This window comes from Fringilla coelebs, assembly GCF_963513975.1.
Source record: "Fringilla coelebs genome assembly, chromosome: 5".
Taxonomy (NCBI): domain Eukaryota; kingdom Metazoa; phylum Chordata; class Aves; order Passeriformes; family Fringillidae; genus Fringilla; species Fringilla coelebs.
In genome coordinates, this window is record NC_140033.1 from 48296162 (window position 1) to 48313621 (window position 17460).

Below are 17460 nucleotides of genomic sequence, written 5' to 3' on the forward strand. Positions count from 1 at the left end.
TTTTTGCCTTAGAAGCGGCCACCAAAGAGGAGAAGTTTCTGGGCTATTCACCAGCCCCAGCTCTGCTGTAGTCTGGGAGATGGATAGCCAGGGAATGAGAGCAGCAGGCTTCACGCTAACCAATGTTGTTGCAAGAGACTTTGCTTCTCCAGAAGGAAAAATTGCTGAGGTTGGTGTCCATCTATATCTGAGGTGTTAAGGGGCAAGCAGTCAGCCTGCTGGGATTTGGACAAAAAGTTTCTGAAAGCTCATGGAAATATCCATGCTCTGTGACCAGTGCTTCCTGGTTGGCTCCAGACTTGAAGCAAAGAGGGAGGGAAGGAGAAGCGTTTCTTTGGCCATTGGAAGGGTTTCACCCCACCGTTGTGGAGAGAGAAGTCTGTGGTGCTGGGTAATTACTGAAACAGCAGGTTTCACAGCCAGGCACTAACCTGTGACCTCCATCTCCAGGCTGCCAAAGCTGTGATCTTGCAGGAAGATCTGCAGAAGCTGCTTGCAGCCTCAGCCTGGGAGCTGGGCATGTGCTGTGGGCAGCTATGTGTGGCACCTTCTAGACTTTTACACTCAGTTACAACACTTAGAAGGTCATTTGCCTCCGTTGGTGGCATCTCTGAGGGATGCTGTAGGGACAAATGACTACCTGCTCCTCACCCATGCAGGCACTAATGACCACTGTGGAAAAGTCCATCTAAACCAGCTTTATGGGCAGGGTATGAACAGTAGGTGGCAAAATTGACTTTGAAGACATATGCTGTAATTAAAACCAGGTTAGTAAATGATCATCATCTATTCTGTGCACTGAACAGAGGGAGGGTCCTTCAAAAAGGAAATATAGCATGTAATTATAATTAAATATGATCTTATGGACAATATGGGCAAAAAGGCTCAACTAAAATTGCCTAATTTTTTTTAATGCCAACTCCTGCATTATCTTGCTTCTAGGTGCTTTGTTTTGCAAAATTAATAAATTTTTTCTTAAAGCTGCCTTTCTGTTTGTATTTCAGTGCCTTCACTCAAAGAATTGTAATGTCTGCATGCAACTTCTCTAATTCCACTTTGCTCATCTCTAAATTGACTGTGCATGGTGAAAGACATGCAGCTAGCACAGCTGGGCAGCAGTTAGCTAAAATTAATATGTATGGATTTGGAGGGTTTTTTCCCTGACTTAAAAATTGCTCAAAATATTACTTTATTGAAAAGAAATGCAAATCAACATCTTTCATTTGTCAGAAGAATAATGACCCTTTTCTCTTGCTCTCTGTGAGAAAGAGATTTGTTGTCTATTGTTTCTTTGCTGGCTTTATAAACTGTTCTTTTGCAATTATGAAGCTATAGCACTTGTTCCACTCCTTTGCAGGACTGGCCATCCATGCTACTAGCCAAAAGTGGAAGAGCTGTCAAGTTTGCAGGAAAGGATCATTTACCAAGTGACCTTTTGGAAAGATGTCAATTGGAAAGTCAGTGTCAGTGTAGGGTTTTTTCCTTAAGCTGATGCATTTCTCAGGTTGCAGCTTTGTCACTTTATGTCAAGGTGGAGCCACAGGAAGCAGAGTGGCTGGAGAGTTCCTGTTCTGATGGCCTTCCAGGGTGATGTTCATTAGAATTAAATCCACTTCCTGAATTCTGATCAACCATCCTTGTTAGAGCCCACAGGTGAATGATGGGAGTCCAACAACATTTGGCTCTAGCCAGGGTAAGTAAAACTGAAAGGACCTAGGTAAATATTTTTCAGCTGAAGTTCATAAAGGTCAAGCTCAAAATTAAGTGAATCAGGCAAGGCAGCATCCTTTTACTGGTGGGGTGATGAGGAAATGTCCACTGACATCCTTGGGACCACATTTCCCATCTTTCCTCAGTCATCTGAGCGCATGTGTCAGGAAAATCAATGTGGGAGGAAGTCCTTGATCACCTTTTGCCATTCAGCCATCTGCTCAAGCCAGCCCAATGAGTAGGGAACTGTTGCAGCTCTGTCTCCTGAGACCTCACACTAGAGCTGTTTGAAATGTCGAGGGTCTCAAAAGCCAACAAGATCCCAGGCTACACTGCAAACAGAGTTCAGCTCTGGCAGCTCTCCCAAGCCAGACTTGCCAAGAGTGCTCTCTGTCCCATCAGCCATGTTATTAATAAACTAAACTTTATCAGCCCAAGTATGAACACCTACAGGACATCACTGGTGTTCATCCACCACCTGGACTCTGTACTGTTGATCCCACTTCTTTCAGCCCCACAATCTGAACAGTCATCCAACCCCTTTATCAGCTACCCTGCCAGTCTTTGTATCATGGATTTAGCCAAAATATTCCTGTAGGAAATGGTGTTAAAGGCTTTGCAGCATCCAGAAATAAATGAGACACAGTGATCGCATGCTTTGAGGAGGTTGCCCTCAAAGAACAACCATCTCTCCTGAGCCCCTTCACTCTCCAGGACAGCTCCCTTTGGGATTCTCTCAAGGAGGTTCCTGGATGACATAAAACCTGTTCTCCTGCATGTAAGGGCAGTAGTGCTGTTTGTACTGCTGATTTCTTGCAGGATTTAGTATTTCACAGTTTCATGGTTGCTGCAGGCAAACTTATCCTTGACCATCATATCCTGAACGAATTCTTCCTATTTTGTGAACAATGAACCCAGCACAGCATCTCCTCCTGTTGTCTTTTCAATCACCTGTGTCATGAAGCTGTCTTGAGCACACTCAAGAAGCCTCCCAGATTGTGCCTGACCATCCATGCAGCCCTTCAGTTAAGGCACACTGTGAGTTAGTCCTAAGGCCTGTGATTGTGTGGGATGGCTCTATTGACTTTCTCTTGTTTCCCAAGAAGCCTTAGTGAGTGCCAGCCCAGCACTGCCCATAGCCCTTTGCCACCTTCTCCTTGTCCACAGACACTCAGATGGCCCACCACCTCTCCCAAGGGCAAGTTCTGGGCCCATTGGGACAGCTCTCTAGGTGTGTGATCTACCCTGGCATGTCTCTGTAACTCAAAAAAAAATCACAATTCTGCAGTGGTCTGGGAGCTGGTGATCCCCCCAGCTGTTTCCCATACTACATGTTTGTTTCAAACTACTTGAGACAAACCTGAACCCTGAGTCATGATGCTTTCAAAATAGGATTCTGCTGTGGAAACTCCAGCAAGGTAAGGTCAGCACACACATAATGAGCATGGAGGTGCCTCCCCTGGCAGGGGAAAGGGCATTGGAGGCCCTGCCTGCACAGAGCACTTGCAGGTGCATTGTCTTGCAGCCTGAGCTCTCCACCACTGCTGCAGCAACTGTTCCATTAGGAGTCTTTCCTCTGATCACACTGAGACCACAGATCAAGCTGTGATGGGTTTACTGCTTCTTTTTATCTAGAGCTGACAGTCCTAAGAGCAAGGCTTATTGATCTCCAGTGGCAGGGATGCCAGGAGCACGCAGCTGGCTGCTTTAGGAAATACTTTGACTAACTCCATAATTGTGTTGGCATTACTACTGCCCCAAAGGCTGGATATTTGAGGCACCTTGTAATATATGTGATTTTTTCCTTGTAGCTGAGCCGTGTTCTACAGAAGCCAAGGTCATTGTGCTGACACTTGGAGTTTGATAAAAATTTTTAATCCTAGAAACATAAATTATTTTTAAAATCTCAGAGGACTGTTTTAAGCTTATTTCTGTAGTAAGTGCTTTCTGTAAGGGAATATTTGATCTAACCTGAACTTTCTCAAGTTCCAGTGGAACCTATCCTTAACCTGCAAACAGAAACCTGTATGATCTGCGTTTAGGAGCTGCATCTTCCTTGACTTACCTGTACTAACAAGAAGGTGACACATATTTAAACAACCTTTTTCCAAATTGCCCCAAGAGAATGCAGCAACACTGGTTGCTCGTGAGCTTCTCCTTGTCTGTGACAGAAGGCACCCAAACGCCCAGGGCTCACCCAGCCCTGCCCCCCTGAGGGCATTGTTAGCACCTGCCACCACTTTCAGCGGCAACAGAGGTCTCTGAGCTCTGGCCTTGGCAGAAGAGGAGGAGGAGGAGGAGGGATGACCCTCATCACCACTCCCCTAAGGCTGAACCAAGCAGAGGAGGAGCTTAGAGACAGAGACAAGATTCATATTCAAAAACCAGCAAGTTCCAGGAGGGAGGAACAGCAGAAAAAGGCAGTGTGGGGAAGAGGAGGAAGCAAGGAGAAAGGGGCAGCTGTCAGGGCAAGAAAGCGAGGGAAGAGAAGAGGAAAGGCAAAAGGAGGCAGCAACAGTTTTGGGTCAAGAAAGGAAGAACAAGGAGCAGACAGACTAAAATGGCATTGCTCCTGTGGCTGGGGTCCCAGCTGTCATCCATCTGGAGCAACATCTCTATACTGGGAATTTTTCTTACAGTGTTTACTTTACTGCTTGACTTCATGAAGCGCAGAAAGAATTGGAGCCGTTACCCGCCGGGCCCAGCCTCGCTGCCGTTCATCGGGACCATGCTCTCTGTCGACTTCCACAACCCCCACCGCTCCTTCGGCCAGGTGAGTGGCAGCCCCTGAGCAGAACACTCCACATACAATCCACCGTGGGCCCAGGAGGGGTGGGTCACACCCTGGTATCAGCTACAGGTACATAACAGAGAGAACAGGATTTTTCTTTCCCCTGAAGTTGCTAGATAGAGCTTTAAGACTAACTAGCAAAAAAAGGTAAAAGAATGTAAAAGTATGCACACAGGATGATAAACATAGCTGCATAAACAGATAATGAGGAATATAGTGGGTGTTTTGGCAAGGTATGTAACAAGAAACAATAGCACATGACCAAAGAAAAAGTTCAAGGGAAGGTCACCTGTAATACTGAAGCACGCAGCGAGTCTGACTCCCAGAGGCAACTTTCAATGACCCTCTAGGACCACGAAAGGACTTCCAGTAGGAGGCAGATGTGTGCAGGTAAGTCCTAGGAAGTGATGTCTATGAAGTAGCTGGGAAGCACGCTGCTTCCCAGCTATACATGAATATGTATGATCATGATGGAATAAATACCCTGTTGTAAAGGGTATTTCGTGACACTCATTCTATTAGAGGAGTCCAGTGTTACAATAAAGCATACCTGCTTTCTAATACTTCACATTATGTTAGAAAGTTTATTTTTGGCCAACTTCAGTATCACTACCCTCTCCAAAGTCCAGGATGAAGCAAGTCACAGCTCAAGGACACTGACCTGGCCAGCTCAAAGAGATAATCGTGCACCAACACTTCCCAACCTCTATCTCCCTATCTCTGTATGAGCTCAGTGGGACATCACTGCTGTGCCCCCAGTGAGAGATGCTGCTGTAGAGCTGGCTTCCAGCCTGACATGTGGGCAGGCCTTGAGGCAAAGGAGCAGGAGGTTGTGCAAATAAGGGAAGACAAACAAATATCTGTGGCCTGGGAATGAGGCTGCAGGAATGGCAGGCTTCCCTGGGAGTTACTGAAGCATGCCTGCAGGCATGTGACCGTTTCAATTAAAGAGACCAGCTTGTGGGATTTGCCGCTGCAGCAATGCCCAAAATCTCAGTAGGTTCCTATTCAAAGTCAGGGCTTACCTTTTCTCAAAGGGAAAGCAGGGCTTTCACAGCCTGCAGCAGATGAACCAGGGGTGTTTTGTGTTCAGCTTGAAAACTCTAAAGGCCTCTTTTCTAGTTCAAATGCCTGTCCAAAACCTGCAAGTGAAGAAACTAAATTTAGCATTTGTATGATTTGCTTGCATGTACTCCAAAAGCTTCCCATTTTCAAATCATATCACATCAGGGTCATGCTAACCACAATCCTGACCAGTAATCATGTTTAATGATGTATTTCTAGTGCCAGTGAAGTGCTACTTCCCTTTTCAACCCTACTGCAAATACATCATTAAGTACTTCAATTCCTTGCAATGCTACAGTGCAGAAATCAAGACTCTTAGCTTTTAAACAAAGAAAAAAAGACAGGAAAAAAAAGTAGAAGAAAACTGTGGGGTATTGCTACTCTTGCACTGTTTTTAACAATGTGCTTCTGAGCTGTGCTCAGTGTTCCTGACTAGCAGGGGAGCTTTGACCTGCCTTCCCAGGAGTCTATGTCCTGTTGAATGGCTTGTCTACCTGGAGAAGGCTTTGCTCCATGGCCAGCTCCCATGGTTAGTGTATGGCTGACAGGATTACCTGTGCAGCCATCGTGATTCAGTTTTATGAGGCTCACAGATCACAGCAGATGTAGGGTGTGTGCCAGTTACCAGTCGTACTAGATGTGTACACTCCTTTTAGGGAGAAAGTTGACCTGGAACTCCAGTGTGGAATTGTCTTTCCCAACTATGTTTCTGGAAACCTGGTTCTGGGTAGATCTTTAGGTACAAATGCATCTTTAAACAGAAATTACGTATCACCTTATTATCGATATTTCCTTCAGCAGAAGTAGACTAACTCAGAACTTATTCTTTCAGATCAAAATAAATAGAAACATTAGGAAATAATTCATTATGAAGCATGCAGTCCTTAAAAATCCCCACACTGGTTCTTGACAAAATTATAAGTACTTGCAGAATGATCATGACAACAGTTTGGCCAGGATAGGTGTATTCCAAATTTTTCCACTTACAGAGCATTGATCCCTGCTACAACTGCTGCTGGGCACGGTTTGGAGCTGTTGCACTGCAAAGATCAAGGTCAAAGATCAGCTGAAGATCTCTGGATAAAAGTACCTCAAAGTTCACTCAGTAGTAAATGCCCTCAGGGAGGATATGGTGATATTTCTGACGTTACACTCAGCTCATTTTCAGCACATGCTTTTCTATCCTGGCAGCTCCAGAAGAAGTTTGGAAACATCTTTAGTCTCCAGAACTGCTGGACCAACCTGGTAGTGCTGAATGGGTATAAAACAGTGAAGGAAGCCCTGGTCCACAAATCAGAGGACTTTGCTGACCGGCCACCCTTTGCAATATATGAACACCTAGGCTATAGAGAGAATTCTGAAGGCAAGTCCCATGAAAATGGACATTCCTTGATGGCACTAGCATGAGAAGGATTGAGGCAAGACTTTCTCAGTGCAGTGCAACTCTGTGTATCCCTGTGGTCAAACTCCTTGCATGTCTGGCACCCTTTGGTGGTGACAAACTCGCATTTGATTAAATGGGGGTTCCCCTTTGTGGTTGTAGTACAGCTCCAGCAAGCACACACTTCTTCAGCTGTGTAAGGACACTGTAAGTGCTACAACCTTTCTGTCAGCTCCCAACATCCGCAAATAAGTGCTTATGGTGCTTATGTAAGACAAAGTGCTTATGCAAAATGGTACATGTAAGTTGTTGCTAAAAACCATGGTGGCTTTCATTCAAGACAGAGTATTTTCCTGCATCCTGCCCACATCACATCCTTAGCTCCTGTGTGGTGGCACAAGCTGCTACCCAGTTTACACAAGCTATGGGAACAATGCTGAATGGTTTGGAGGTTTCTTTTATCCTTAGCAGCCTTTTTGCTCCCATTGAATCCCCCTGCACCTTTGCCAGCCATGCACAGGCAGTAGAAGGTGCAGTGATCCATTTCAGAATTACTGAATGAACAAGCTGCACATGGTCAGACTGTTTCATCTATCCATACAGACCCGTACCTCCAAACTCACAATTGCTGTTCTCTAGCAAAATTCACTTGATGTACAAGTCAGATATCTGACAGTTCTTGCTCATCTACAATTCCAGGGATTGTTGTAGCAAGATATGGGCATGTCTGGAAGGAACTAAGGAGATTCGCGCTCTCTACGCTGAGGAACTTTGGGATGGGAAAGAAATCACTGGAGGAGCAAGTGGTAGAGGAAGCTGGATTTCTTTGTTCTGAAATCATGTCTGAAGAAGGTTTGTGACATGCACAAGGATGGGGAAATCACAGAAAAAGGCAATACAGTGATGCAGAGAGAAGTAATACTATAGCCACTCCTGTTAGCATGCAGTGCTCTCTTCCCATGCAAATGCAGGGTTTCTATTCTATGTGCCCTCCTTGGAGCCACTTCTGCTTTACATAGTGGGGCTACTGTAACACCAATCCATTTGAAACAGTAAACAAATAGGAATTTAGAAATAGAAATAGAGAGGTAAAATGGAATTATTCCCAGAGCTCAGGAACTCTAACTTGTGAAGTTTCATGGAACATATTGGTATTATCACCTGCAATAAAAGTGCAGCTGAGAGTTCACAGCCTGTCATCCAGACACAGAACAAAGTATTACCTCTCAAGTCACAGAACAGCCCCGCAGCTCTATTCTTCTTGGGAGTTTTCTTCTTTAAACAGAGATCAACCAAATAGTGATAAGAATGAGATGATCTTCATTTCATAGTGTGATGCTTTGAGTGGTTTGGGTGCTTTTTCTCCTGGTGTCATCATTTGTGTATTCTCATGGCTGACAGATGAGGTCCAGCAGTTTGGTGTTGCTGAGCTTCATGGTTTGGTTTCCATTTCCATTTACAGGTAAATCTTTTGATATACAAGTTTCCTTAAAGAATGCTGTCTGCAACTTGATCTGCCACATTGTCTTTGGAGACCGTTTTGACTATGGTGATGAGACATTCAAGAAGCTGTCACGGTTATTTCAAAAATCCTTGGATGAAGAAACTGGATTCCTGCCTCAGGTAAACCACAAGCTGTAAGAAGCTGCCCTCTGTTGCTTGAGAGAATTGTGTTTTCATCATTTTTCTTTTTTTGCATCATGTAATATCTCCTCTCTCTTTCTTTCTCTCTCTCTCTCTCTCTGGTTCTCATACCCCAGCTTCTTAATGCGGTGCCCATTTTGGTGCGGATCCCTGGACTGCCACAGAAAGCCTTTCGAGCACAAAAGGAGTTGATGGACTTCATAGATGAGGCCATAGATAAGCACAGGAAGACCTGGGACCCTGCTTACACTCGAGATATCACAGATGTGTTTTTAAAGGAAATGGAGAAGGTAGAGTGATACTAGCAGACCCTCTGGGGTCAGAAGTAATTTCTTTGCCTGTTCAAGCTTGTGAAGCTGACTTTCCTCCTAGAGCTGCACAAAACCTTTTACCAACTAATTTCCTACTTTTTCATTCCACATTGTATCTTGAAAAGAAAAGTATTCTTCATGCCGGAAGCTCTTTATTGTCTAAAGACACCATGTTATCTGCTGATGTTCTTGTTTCTGTTTTCTGTCTTCACTTTTCCTTCAGAATCTAGGAACTTCCTTCTTTCCAGCCTACAAAAATATGAAGGCTGCTAAAAGGCAATGATTGACAATTCGCTGAATGTCCTAAGTCTGCACCAGGGAACAAGTCAGCATGCAAGATTCTGTGTAATGTCAGTGCTTCAAAGACTGATGCATCAAAATCAGTCAAAAACTGGAGCAACAGCTTGACTTTTGGTGTCATTGTGCCATCCGTAGCCTGCCTTTAAACCAAGATTTGATTTGAAACCAGTGTCTCCTTTGGGATATATATTTTTGAATTGCTTGCTAAGAACTAGTTTGCTAGATATCAGAGGAAGGCCTAAATCTGAACTTCACTGAAATTAAAAGGAATCTTTCCTTGAATTCAGTCAGGCACAAAGATATTTGGGTCTGCCCATCCATCTGCCGTATGTTTCTGCACATGGATTCACTAAATTTCAAGTGCCAGATGAGCAATATTAGCAAATTCTGCTTGCAAATCACTTCTCCTATTGAAATGCTCAGGCTGGGCTGCTGCTCTGCATAACAAACCCTGCCATGCTGTGGGGGTCAGACACCTCCAGCCCATGGGCAAAGCAGCGTGACCCACGTCACATTACTCTGCACTGAGCTGTACAGCCTGGGGGTGGGTGCTGCCTCTTGTCACACCTCTCTTCACTAACATCATCTGATAGCCAGTCTGATAAATCCCTCTCCTGAGTTAACCTGGGTGAAGTCCGTCCCAAACTCCCTTGTCTGAGATCTTTTATTGGCATAACAGTTGAGTCTTAAATGCATTATTAATTGCTATCCATATGACAACAGCATCTAAATATACAGAATAACTTAACAGAAGCTAGTGCCTAGGAAAGGGAAGTGTAAAGAGGATTAGAAAAGACAAGCAGATGAACTCATGCAGAGAGCTTGTCATATCTCATATGCTAACAAATTTGAGCTCAATTACCATTTGGATGAGAGACCAGTTTTGCTGAAAGTGGTGTTGCAGATTTAGTAGGAAGCAATAGTCCTTTAACCTGATAACCCTGATCCTTTATTTTTTCCCAATTGTAGGAAAATAGCAGGGCAGGAGCAGCAAGAGTCTGTAATGCATAGCTAGAGATAACCCCCTTAAAATAAAGCTAATTTTTCATTTGCCACATCAATGCAGCTTCCTCTCCACTCTGTGGCTTTTATCATCTGATCAAACCTGAACAACTGTGTTCCACCTCCTCTGGGGGAAGATATTACAGTGAGTGGCAAGGGCCTGCTGTCTGTTTGAGTTGCAAGCACAAGGTGTTTACTTCTGTCCTGAAGGCAGGAGTAGCATTCTTCTCTGAGTATATTGGAAGTGCTTGAGGGACCTTCAAATACTGGAGGTAGCAGGGTTACAAAGTATATCAGTCAAGCTCAGACTGTTGCTTGTGCTGTGCTCTACTCTTCCAAAAATAAAGAGGAACACATGCTAAAAAATGGATCTAGCGCTTCTCAGCACTTCTCTAGAGGGTGGTCTTCTTGCCTAGCAAATACCCCAGCTCCAATCACCCACTTTTTTGCTCTCCACAGGGTAAGGCCGCTGAAGAGAACGGTTTCCACTATAACAACCTTCGTCTGGTGACCCTGGACTTGTTTACAGCTGGTTCTGAGACCACCTCCACCACTATGTACTGGTCATTGCTGTACATGCTTCTCCACCCAGAAATACAGAGTAAGTCAGAAACTTACTTACAGAAGTGTAGCCTCTTCCCTTCAAGACTCATTTTCCCTCAAGGATTTCTCCATGAGGAACAGCTTTGGTGATTGTTGATCTAGCAGAAATACAGGAGAAACAGTTCCCAAACAGCTGTTTTGGCAGGGGGGTAGCCATGATAAAAAGACTGGAGTTTGAAGGGCAAGTTTGCTCTCACCTTCATTTTGAGGGCTTCACCTGGGGAATGGCCATGGTCAGCGTACCCTCTTCCAGTATTTGGAATAGATGCTGATTGGTTTAAATTCTCTAATGCTGTTTGACCAGGTACCCTTCAAGCTGTATAGAGGAGGGGTAAGGTAGCATATCAAGTGGCAAGGCCTTAATAAGGATGCTATGAGCAAAGAACAGTTATACAGAGTCACCGGTGAACTAAAAATTGCCTTCCCTCTGGTTTCTGTTTCTAACTGCTTGTACTATTCCCACTCAGTGCTTACAATCTCATGCAGACAGACTTCCTTCAGCTTGTACCAGCTACTTCTGGTTATCTAAGGGTCCTCTAATTCTTTCTCTCTTCTGCTTTCAGGTAAGGTCCAGGAAGAGATCGATAGAGTGATTGGCAGAGAGAGACCCCCCACCATGGAGGACCAAGCCAGCATGCCTTACACTAACGCTGTGATCCATGAAGTGCAGCGCTGTGGGGATATTGTTCCTTTTGGGATACCTCACAGGACATACCGGGACACCGAGCTGCAAGGCTTCTTTATTCCCAAGGTGACTATTACCAGATAAGCAACACAGCAGCTCCTCCTTGTGCAGATGCCAGGTATGGGGTGGGGATGATCCCATCCATCCCTGCAGCATTGCACTTCCAGACCCAATGACAGTCACTGTTGAAGACTAAAATAGGACATTTTGAAATGCTAAATTCAGGCAGACTTTCATAGCTGTGTTCTGGGCTTATACTTCTTGTATGGGAACACAACTGCAGTGGCAGCTCAGTGCAAAGGTTTTCTTTCCTCTCAAGGAGCCGTGATATTCACTGCCTGTCAGAAGCCTAACAGGCTCTCTGGAGGCACTGAACACTAGCTTACTGGCTTTCCTGAGATGGTAGTAGTTAAATTCTAACTTCTGAAGATACTCAAATGCCATTGGCATTCAGACCAGTTTCACTGTGACAAGCAGCTGCCCTGCTATCCCAAGTCTGGGACATTCTTGTAATTTTTTTGTAACTGTGTGGTATCTCCTCTCATTTAGAACCTTGACATGTGAAACAGGAAAGCTTTGCGATTTTCCATGGCCCCTGCAAAAGCTGGGCTTTGAAGTCTGTCAGTCAGCTTTTTCTCTGCAGCTATAAAACAAGTCAGGAGGATCTGAGAAGCAGAGGCTGGTTCCACTGTGTAACCGCGAAACTGGCCTTTGCACACTACAGCCTTTGTAAGGCTATAAATTGCAAAAGTTCAGGTGGTTCAGAGTGTAGGGCAGGCACCAAATGCCATTGGAAAAGGGCTCTGTTTTACCTCTGCTTCAAATAAGATGCAGATGTGGAAATGGGTGCTATTAGTTGGCAGACAGGGACTAAAGAGGAACCAGCACTGTTCTGTTGTGCCAAGATAATGTTGCTGTTCTCACTTAAGTTGTTTCCTCTTGAGTGCAGGGGACAACAGTCATCACCAACTTGTCTTCTGTGCTGAAGGATGAGACAGTCTGGGAGAAACCAAACGAGTTTTACCCTGAACATTTCCTGGATGCAAAGGGGCAGTTTGTGAAGCCAGAGGCCTTCCTGCCCTTCTCAGCAGGTAAATCTGAGGAGAGGATCCAGCTGCAAGTCAGAAGCACAGCTGGAGGGTGATCGGCTCCTCCGGCAGCAATTCCAGCATTGATTATTGCTCTCTTTGACAGACACTTCCTCTTCCCTCTCTTACAGGTCGCCGTGCCTGTCTGGGAGAACAGCTGGCCAGGATGGAGCTCTTTCTCTTCTTTACCACTCTCCTGCAGAAATTCACTTTTGTGGTCCCTGAGGACCAGCCCAGGCCACGGACGGACGGTCACTTTGCACTCACTAACTCTCCACTCCCATATCAGCTGCGAGCTCTCCCAAGATAGGTGCGCACCACCCTCCTTTCACTGACAGACCACCACCCCCCAAACTCTGTCAGGAACAGTGCAGGTCTAGGCAGGATCATGCCAGGCTCAATCTCAAGTCTGTGCAGAAGGCCACAGCTGTGTAAAGTAAGGATCTAGGCCAATATCTTGTTGAGCCTTATTCTAGTTGTGGTTCTTGAATCAGACAAGAGAGCTTCAGCTTCAACAACAAGGTGACATTAAAATGTAGTTTCAGAGTAGTGCTTCTGAAAAATCTTACCATCCAGGACATAAATGTCCCCTTCATTCCTTCCTGTTTATTACACATTTCTGTGTGTTGAACAAATATTGCATTGTCTTCACCTCTAGCCTCAAAGAAAATAAATTTTAATCCTCACAACCCTTATGTCACACTATGCCTCCAGTCAGAGTAAATACCAAGGAGAATATAAATATTCCATATGGCGTTTCGGGCACAGAAGAAGGTTATTTGTGAAATACAGAAATTTCGATAAATACATTCAAAGAGAAATCCTGGTGTTTAGATTTACTATCTCCTCCAATAAAACTTTTTTTTTTTTTGACATTATGTAAAGTCAGCCCTTGGGCTAGTTGGGAACTCACCGAGGGATGGAGTTACACTGTTTCAAACTGTATGGCCAAAGATTTCAGAGCTAGCTTTCTCTTTCTTCCTGCAATACTCCTGGCAAATTGTTTGCAAGATATAAAAATATGTTGATGTTTAAATTAGGAGGAGCCCACTTACCATATCTAAAGAGACAGTAGCACAGAGGAGCTCCTATGTATAACCACCACTAAAAAAAAATTTAAAACTCTGAAATTGAGTGCACGTGTGCAGTAGTAATTTTGTGTAATAGTAATTTTGGAAGCTATGAAAGCTATTGAATTATGCAAATACTTAGTAACATAATTAAGATTTGAACTTCAGCAGAAACTGCATGTTTGCACATTTATGCTTTTCATTGACAAAATAACGTGAAAGAATAAAAGTGATGTGAAATCTTTCTCGCCCTCTTCTTTGTGGTTGCCTCAGTCCTGCTGTGCTCCTGCCCAGATACTCACCTGAGATTTCTTTCTGAGATTTCCTCACAGCCAGCACCTGCGTCTTTCAAAATCATTTCAGAGTTACTTTTCTGGTCTGTTCAGTGACACCGAACTGCATGTGTTCGGATTTATAAGGGCCAGCACATACCGCAGCGTGTTTAACGAGAACTTCACTTTGGAGAGGTCCCGGCACTCGCGTATTTGGATAAAACATGGGTATAGCTAAAGTAGGGAGTGCCTTTTCTAGCCTGCAATAGTGGCTGAGAGAAAGCCCACTTGCCTGAGCGAGGAGCAGCCGCTTGCGGCGTTCCGGAGCAAAGAGAAAATTGAATCGTTCCAAATCACGGCCCCGGCCCTGCCCTGAGGGAGGAGCGGGCTCTGAGGGGCGGGGCGCATCACGGCCTCAGGAGGCGGGGCCCGGTGTGGGCCCGCCCAGCGGCTGCGGGACGCCTTGCAGCATGGTGATTGGGTAGTTGGTGTTCCTTCTGACCAATCGAGCGGGAGGCAGCCGGCTCGGAGGGCTGGAGTGGCAGCTCGGCTGACCAATAGGAGAAGGTGCCGGGGGCTGCGCGTTCCCGTGGGCGGCGGGGAAGGTGGCGGCGGCATCATCAACATGGCGGTGGCGGGCAAGGGAGTGGTGTCGGCCGCCGTGAAGCCGATCTTCAGCCGGGACCTGCGCGAGGCGAAGCGGCGCGTCAGGGAGCTGTACCGGGCCTGGTACCGCGAGGTGCCCAACACGGGTGGGTGAGGGACGCGGGGCCTGCCGCGCGCGCTCAAGGTCGGAACGGCCTTAATGACATTGGTGAAGCCGAACGAGTGACAGCGTAGCGATTTTTAGGGTTGAGTTGCACGTTGAACAGGAACAAGTGCACAGAGACGTGGATGACCGCAGTAAGTGTTGTGTTTCTCTTAGTGCACCTGTACCAGCTGGACATCACGGTGAAACAGGGGCGGAACAAGGTGCGGGAGATGTTCATGAAGAACGCCCACGTTACGGATCCACGCGTGATAGACATGCTGGTTATTAAGGTACACACAGTTACTGCTGACTTGTTGAAGCTGCAGAGAATATGGCTGAGTGGCCGTGAGTGGGATGGAGGAGAGAGACTACTTTGTACCAGCCTGTCTATAGTGGTTGTGTCTTGCAGTTGGATTGGTAATATCTATGCCAGCAAACCTTGGTAAGGGATCAGGTGGCTTTAGAATTCAGCAAGTGTATGTCAAGCAAAGTGATAATTAAAACACTAAGTTTCTTCCCTTTTTTGTTGCTTGGCCCGCTTGCCTTTTTTTTTAGCAGCAATCAAAGGGAAAATAGGTGCTGCTCACTAGATTACTATTAAAAATGAACTTTCTATGCTCTACAGTACTTCACTGGACTGCAAAATAGTTTTCTTCACTGATTCTGAAACATATATTACAACGTCAGTGCTTGGTGGGAAGCTGGTTTTGGGTGGCAAAACACTCCAGCTCTGTAACACATCTGGTGGTGTTATAGGCCTGGGAGACCTGTCTGCTTCAAAGCAATAATCAGCACCACAGGCTTCAAAATGTGTCTGAGCATCAGTAATTCACCTCTGCAGTTCTAATGCATTGGAAAGCTTCCAAACAGTGACTGCCATGCTCACCTGTTTTGTTTCTTGCATTTCAAGACAATTACCATGTCTTTACATGATGAAAAAATCTGGAAACAAAATCTTAGATATATACTAGGTGACAATTCTAGGCAGTCTCCTTTTGCTCTGTGCCACCATCCTATAAAACCAGTACAAAAGAATGAAATTATGAAGAAGTTGCATGTCTCAGTGGCAGTGATACTGGTGCAAAGCACTTGGCAGGAGTTAATTTTACAGCTGAAGTGTTGCTGTTCATCCAAATTCAGTAGAGGTGCTCAAAAGTTAGGAATGTTGTGTAGAATTTTATGGGAGGTGCTGGTCAGGAGAGAAACAAAGCAGGTTTTAAGAAGGGGACAGAGTCTCTTGCCTGTTTCACCAGGCTGGGAAGCTGTGCTGCAGAGAAATCCACTCAAGTCCCAAGGCAGGAACAGTATATTTGTGTCACAGTGCAGGTGATGCATGTAGGCTCTAAGAGTACAGAACTGTTGATGCAGCTATTATTTTTGTAGGTGTTTTTAAGTTTACTCAAATAACTTTCACGGTACTGTGTGATTAGACTTGGCTCTAACTGCCAGCTAGTCTAAAATTCTTTTGTGTGTGTGCAGGGGAAAATGGAGCTTCAAGAAACCATTCATGTCTGGAAGCAGAGGACTCACGTCATGAGGTACTTCCACAAGACGGAAACCCCGCAACCTAAAGACTTCCTGTCCAAATTCTATGCAGGCCACAATCCCTGAGAAACTGACTCTGTGTCTTCCTGCCTTATATTACAAATAAAGTTCTATACAATAGAAAAAAAAATCCATAGCAAGAGATTCTCTAGCATCTTAGGAGCCTAATGACTAGGTGAATCCAGAGCCTGTGCAAGTGATTGTGATCTGTTTGAAGAGCTGTAATTTCCTAGTTTTGCCAGTGTGTCTTTTCAGCGGATGGCATTTATCCCATCACTTGCCCTGGGGTGTCTGCTGAATAACCACAAAACAGCCTGGCTGCGGGTCTTTGTGCTTAGCCTGCAGCCCCATCTGTAGATGTTAGCTCCGTGAGGAAAAGGGCAGAAATGTTCTTGTGCTTGAGGGGTATGTGTATTCATGAAGTGTCTTGCAATTTCATCCTATGACTTTGTTGACCTTGTGTTTTTTATTGGACATTAGGCTCCTTCGTTTCTCACAAAGAAAATATCAAATCCAGCAGGCAAATAAATCCTTGTGCAATAAAACATCAGCAGAGTCCATTTCTCTGCTATAAAATGAAATAACCTGCAAAAGGGGGATTTGTACTGTTTTCTAGAATAGGAAGGCTCTGTAAGAGCTTCTGAAGCCTAGCAGGAGATGGTGTCCCACCATCACCTCATCCACTGAATCAGGAATTACTAGTTCCCTTTTGAGAGGGATAAGGAGAATTTATTCTCTCAGCAGAGAACAGTTTTTCAGCAAGTAACTGGGTGCTCTTCCAGATGTGACCAGCACTGGATGTTTGCGGTACACTCAAAATTCTTTTTTCCAGCTTAAATAAACATCTTTTTATCCTGTAAGTCCTGGGACTTTCTTCCCCATGAGGACTGTAACACAGCACTCCTCAGGCATGTGTACATAGGTACCTTGGGACTCCAGGGTTGGCATGTTTTTAAGGACAGGGTTGACAAAGTCAGGAGGGACTGTGGGACAAAGCAGTGAAAAGGATTTTGGCAGCATATAAAACAGAAGTAGGTACATGTTTGGCTCCCAAGAGCAGATAAAGTGGAACAACCCCTTCTCAGGTGGCTTTGGGCAATGAAGGGGCAACTCAGATACAAGTTGACTCAAGAACCTGATGGCTGCCTTTAGCTGCAGCTCTTGGGGTTACTCAGATTACAGGCTCCCTTTTCTCTCAGTAGGCATGCTGGAGAGTTACTGAGCAAACATTAAAAGCTGTGC

General features: G+C 45.1%; 2 protein-coding genes across 2 annotated transcripts; both read left to right on the top strand.

Moving 5' to 3' along the window:
• Positions 1 to 4225: 4225 nt before the first annotated feature.
• Positions 4226 to 12890, top strand: CYP2D6 (cytochrome P450 family 2 subfamily D member 6; the record flags this gene model as incomplete). Its single annotated transcript, XM_084205978.1, has 9 exons — positions 4226 to 4483; positions 6758 to 6929; positions 7647 to 7799; positions 8410 to 8570; positions 8708 to 8881; positions 10664 to 10805; positions 11371 to 11558; positions 12442 to 12583; positions 12712 to 12890. The coding sequence occupies exons 1-9, from the start codon at positions 4271 to 4273 to the stop codon at positions 12888 to 12890; spliced, it is 1524 nt and encodes a 507-aa protein (XP_084062104.1). The 5' UTR covers positions 4226 to 4270.
• A 1610-nt stretch (positions 12891 to 14500) lies between these two features.
• Positions 14501 to 17392, top strand: NDUFA6 (NADH:ubiquinone oxidoreductase subunit A6). The gene is made up of 3 exons (XM_084205700.1): positions 14501 to 14674; positions 14848 to 14963; positions 16153 to 17392. Exons 1-3 carry the CDS (start codon positions 14548 to 14550, stop codon positions 16282 to 16284), a joined length of 375 nt encoding a protein of 124 aa, XP_084061826.1. The 5' UTR covers positions 14501 to 14547; the 3' UTR covers positions 16285 to 17392.
• The last annotated feature ends 68 nt before the right edge of the window (positions 17393 to 17460 follow it).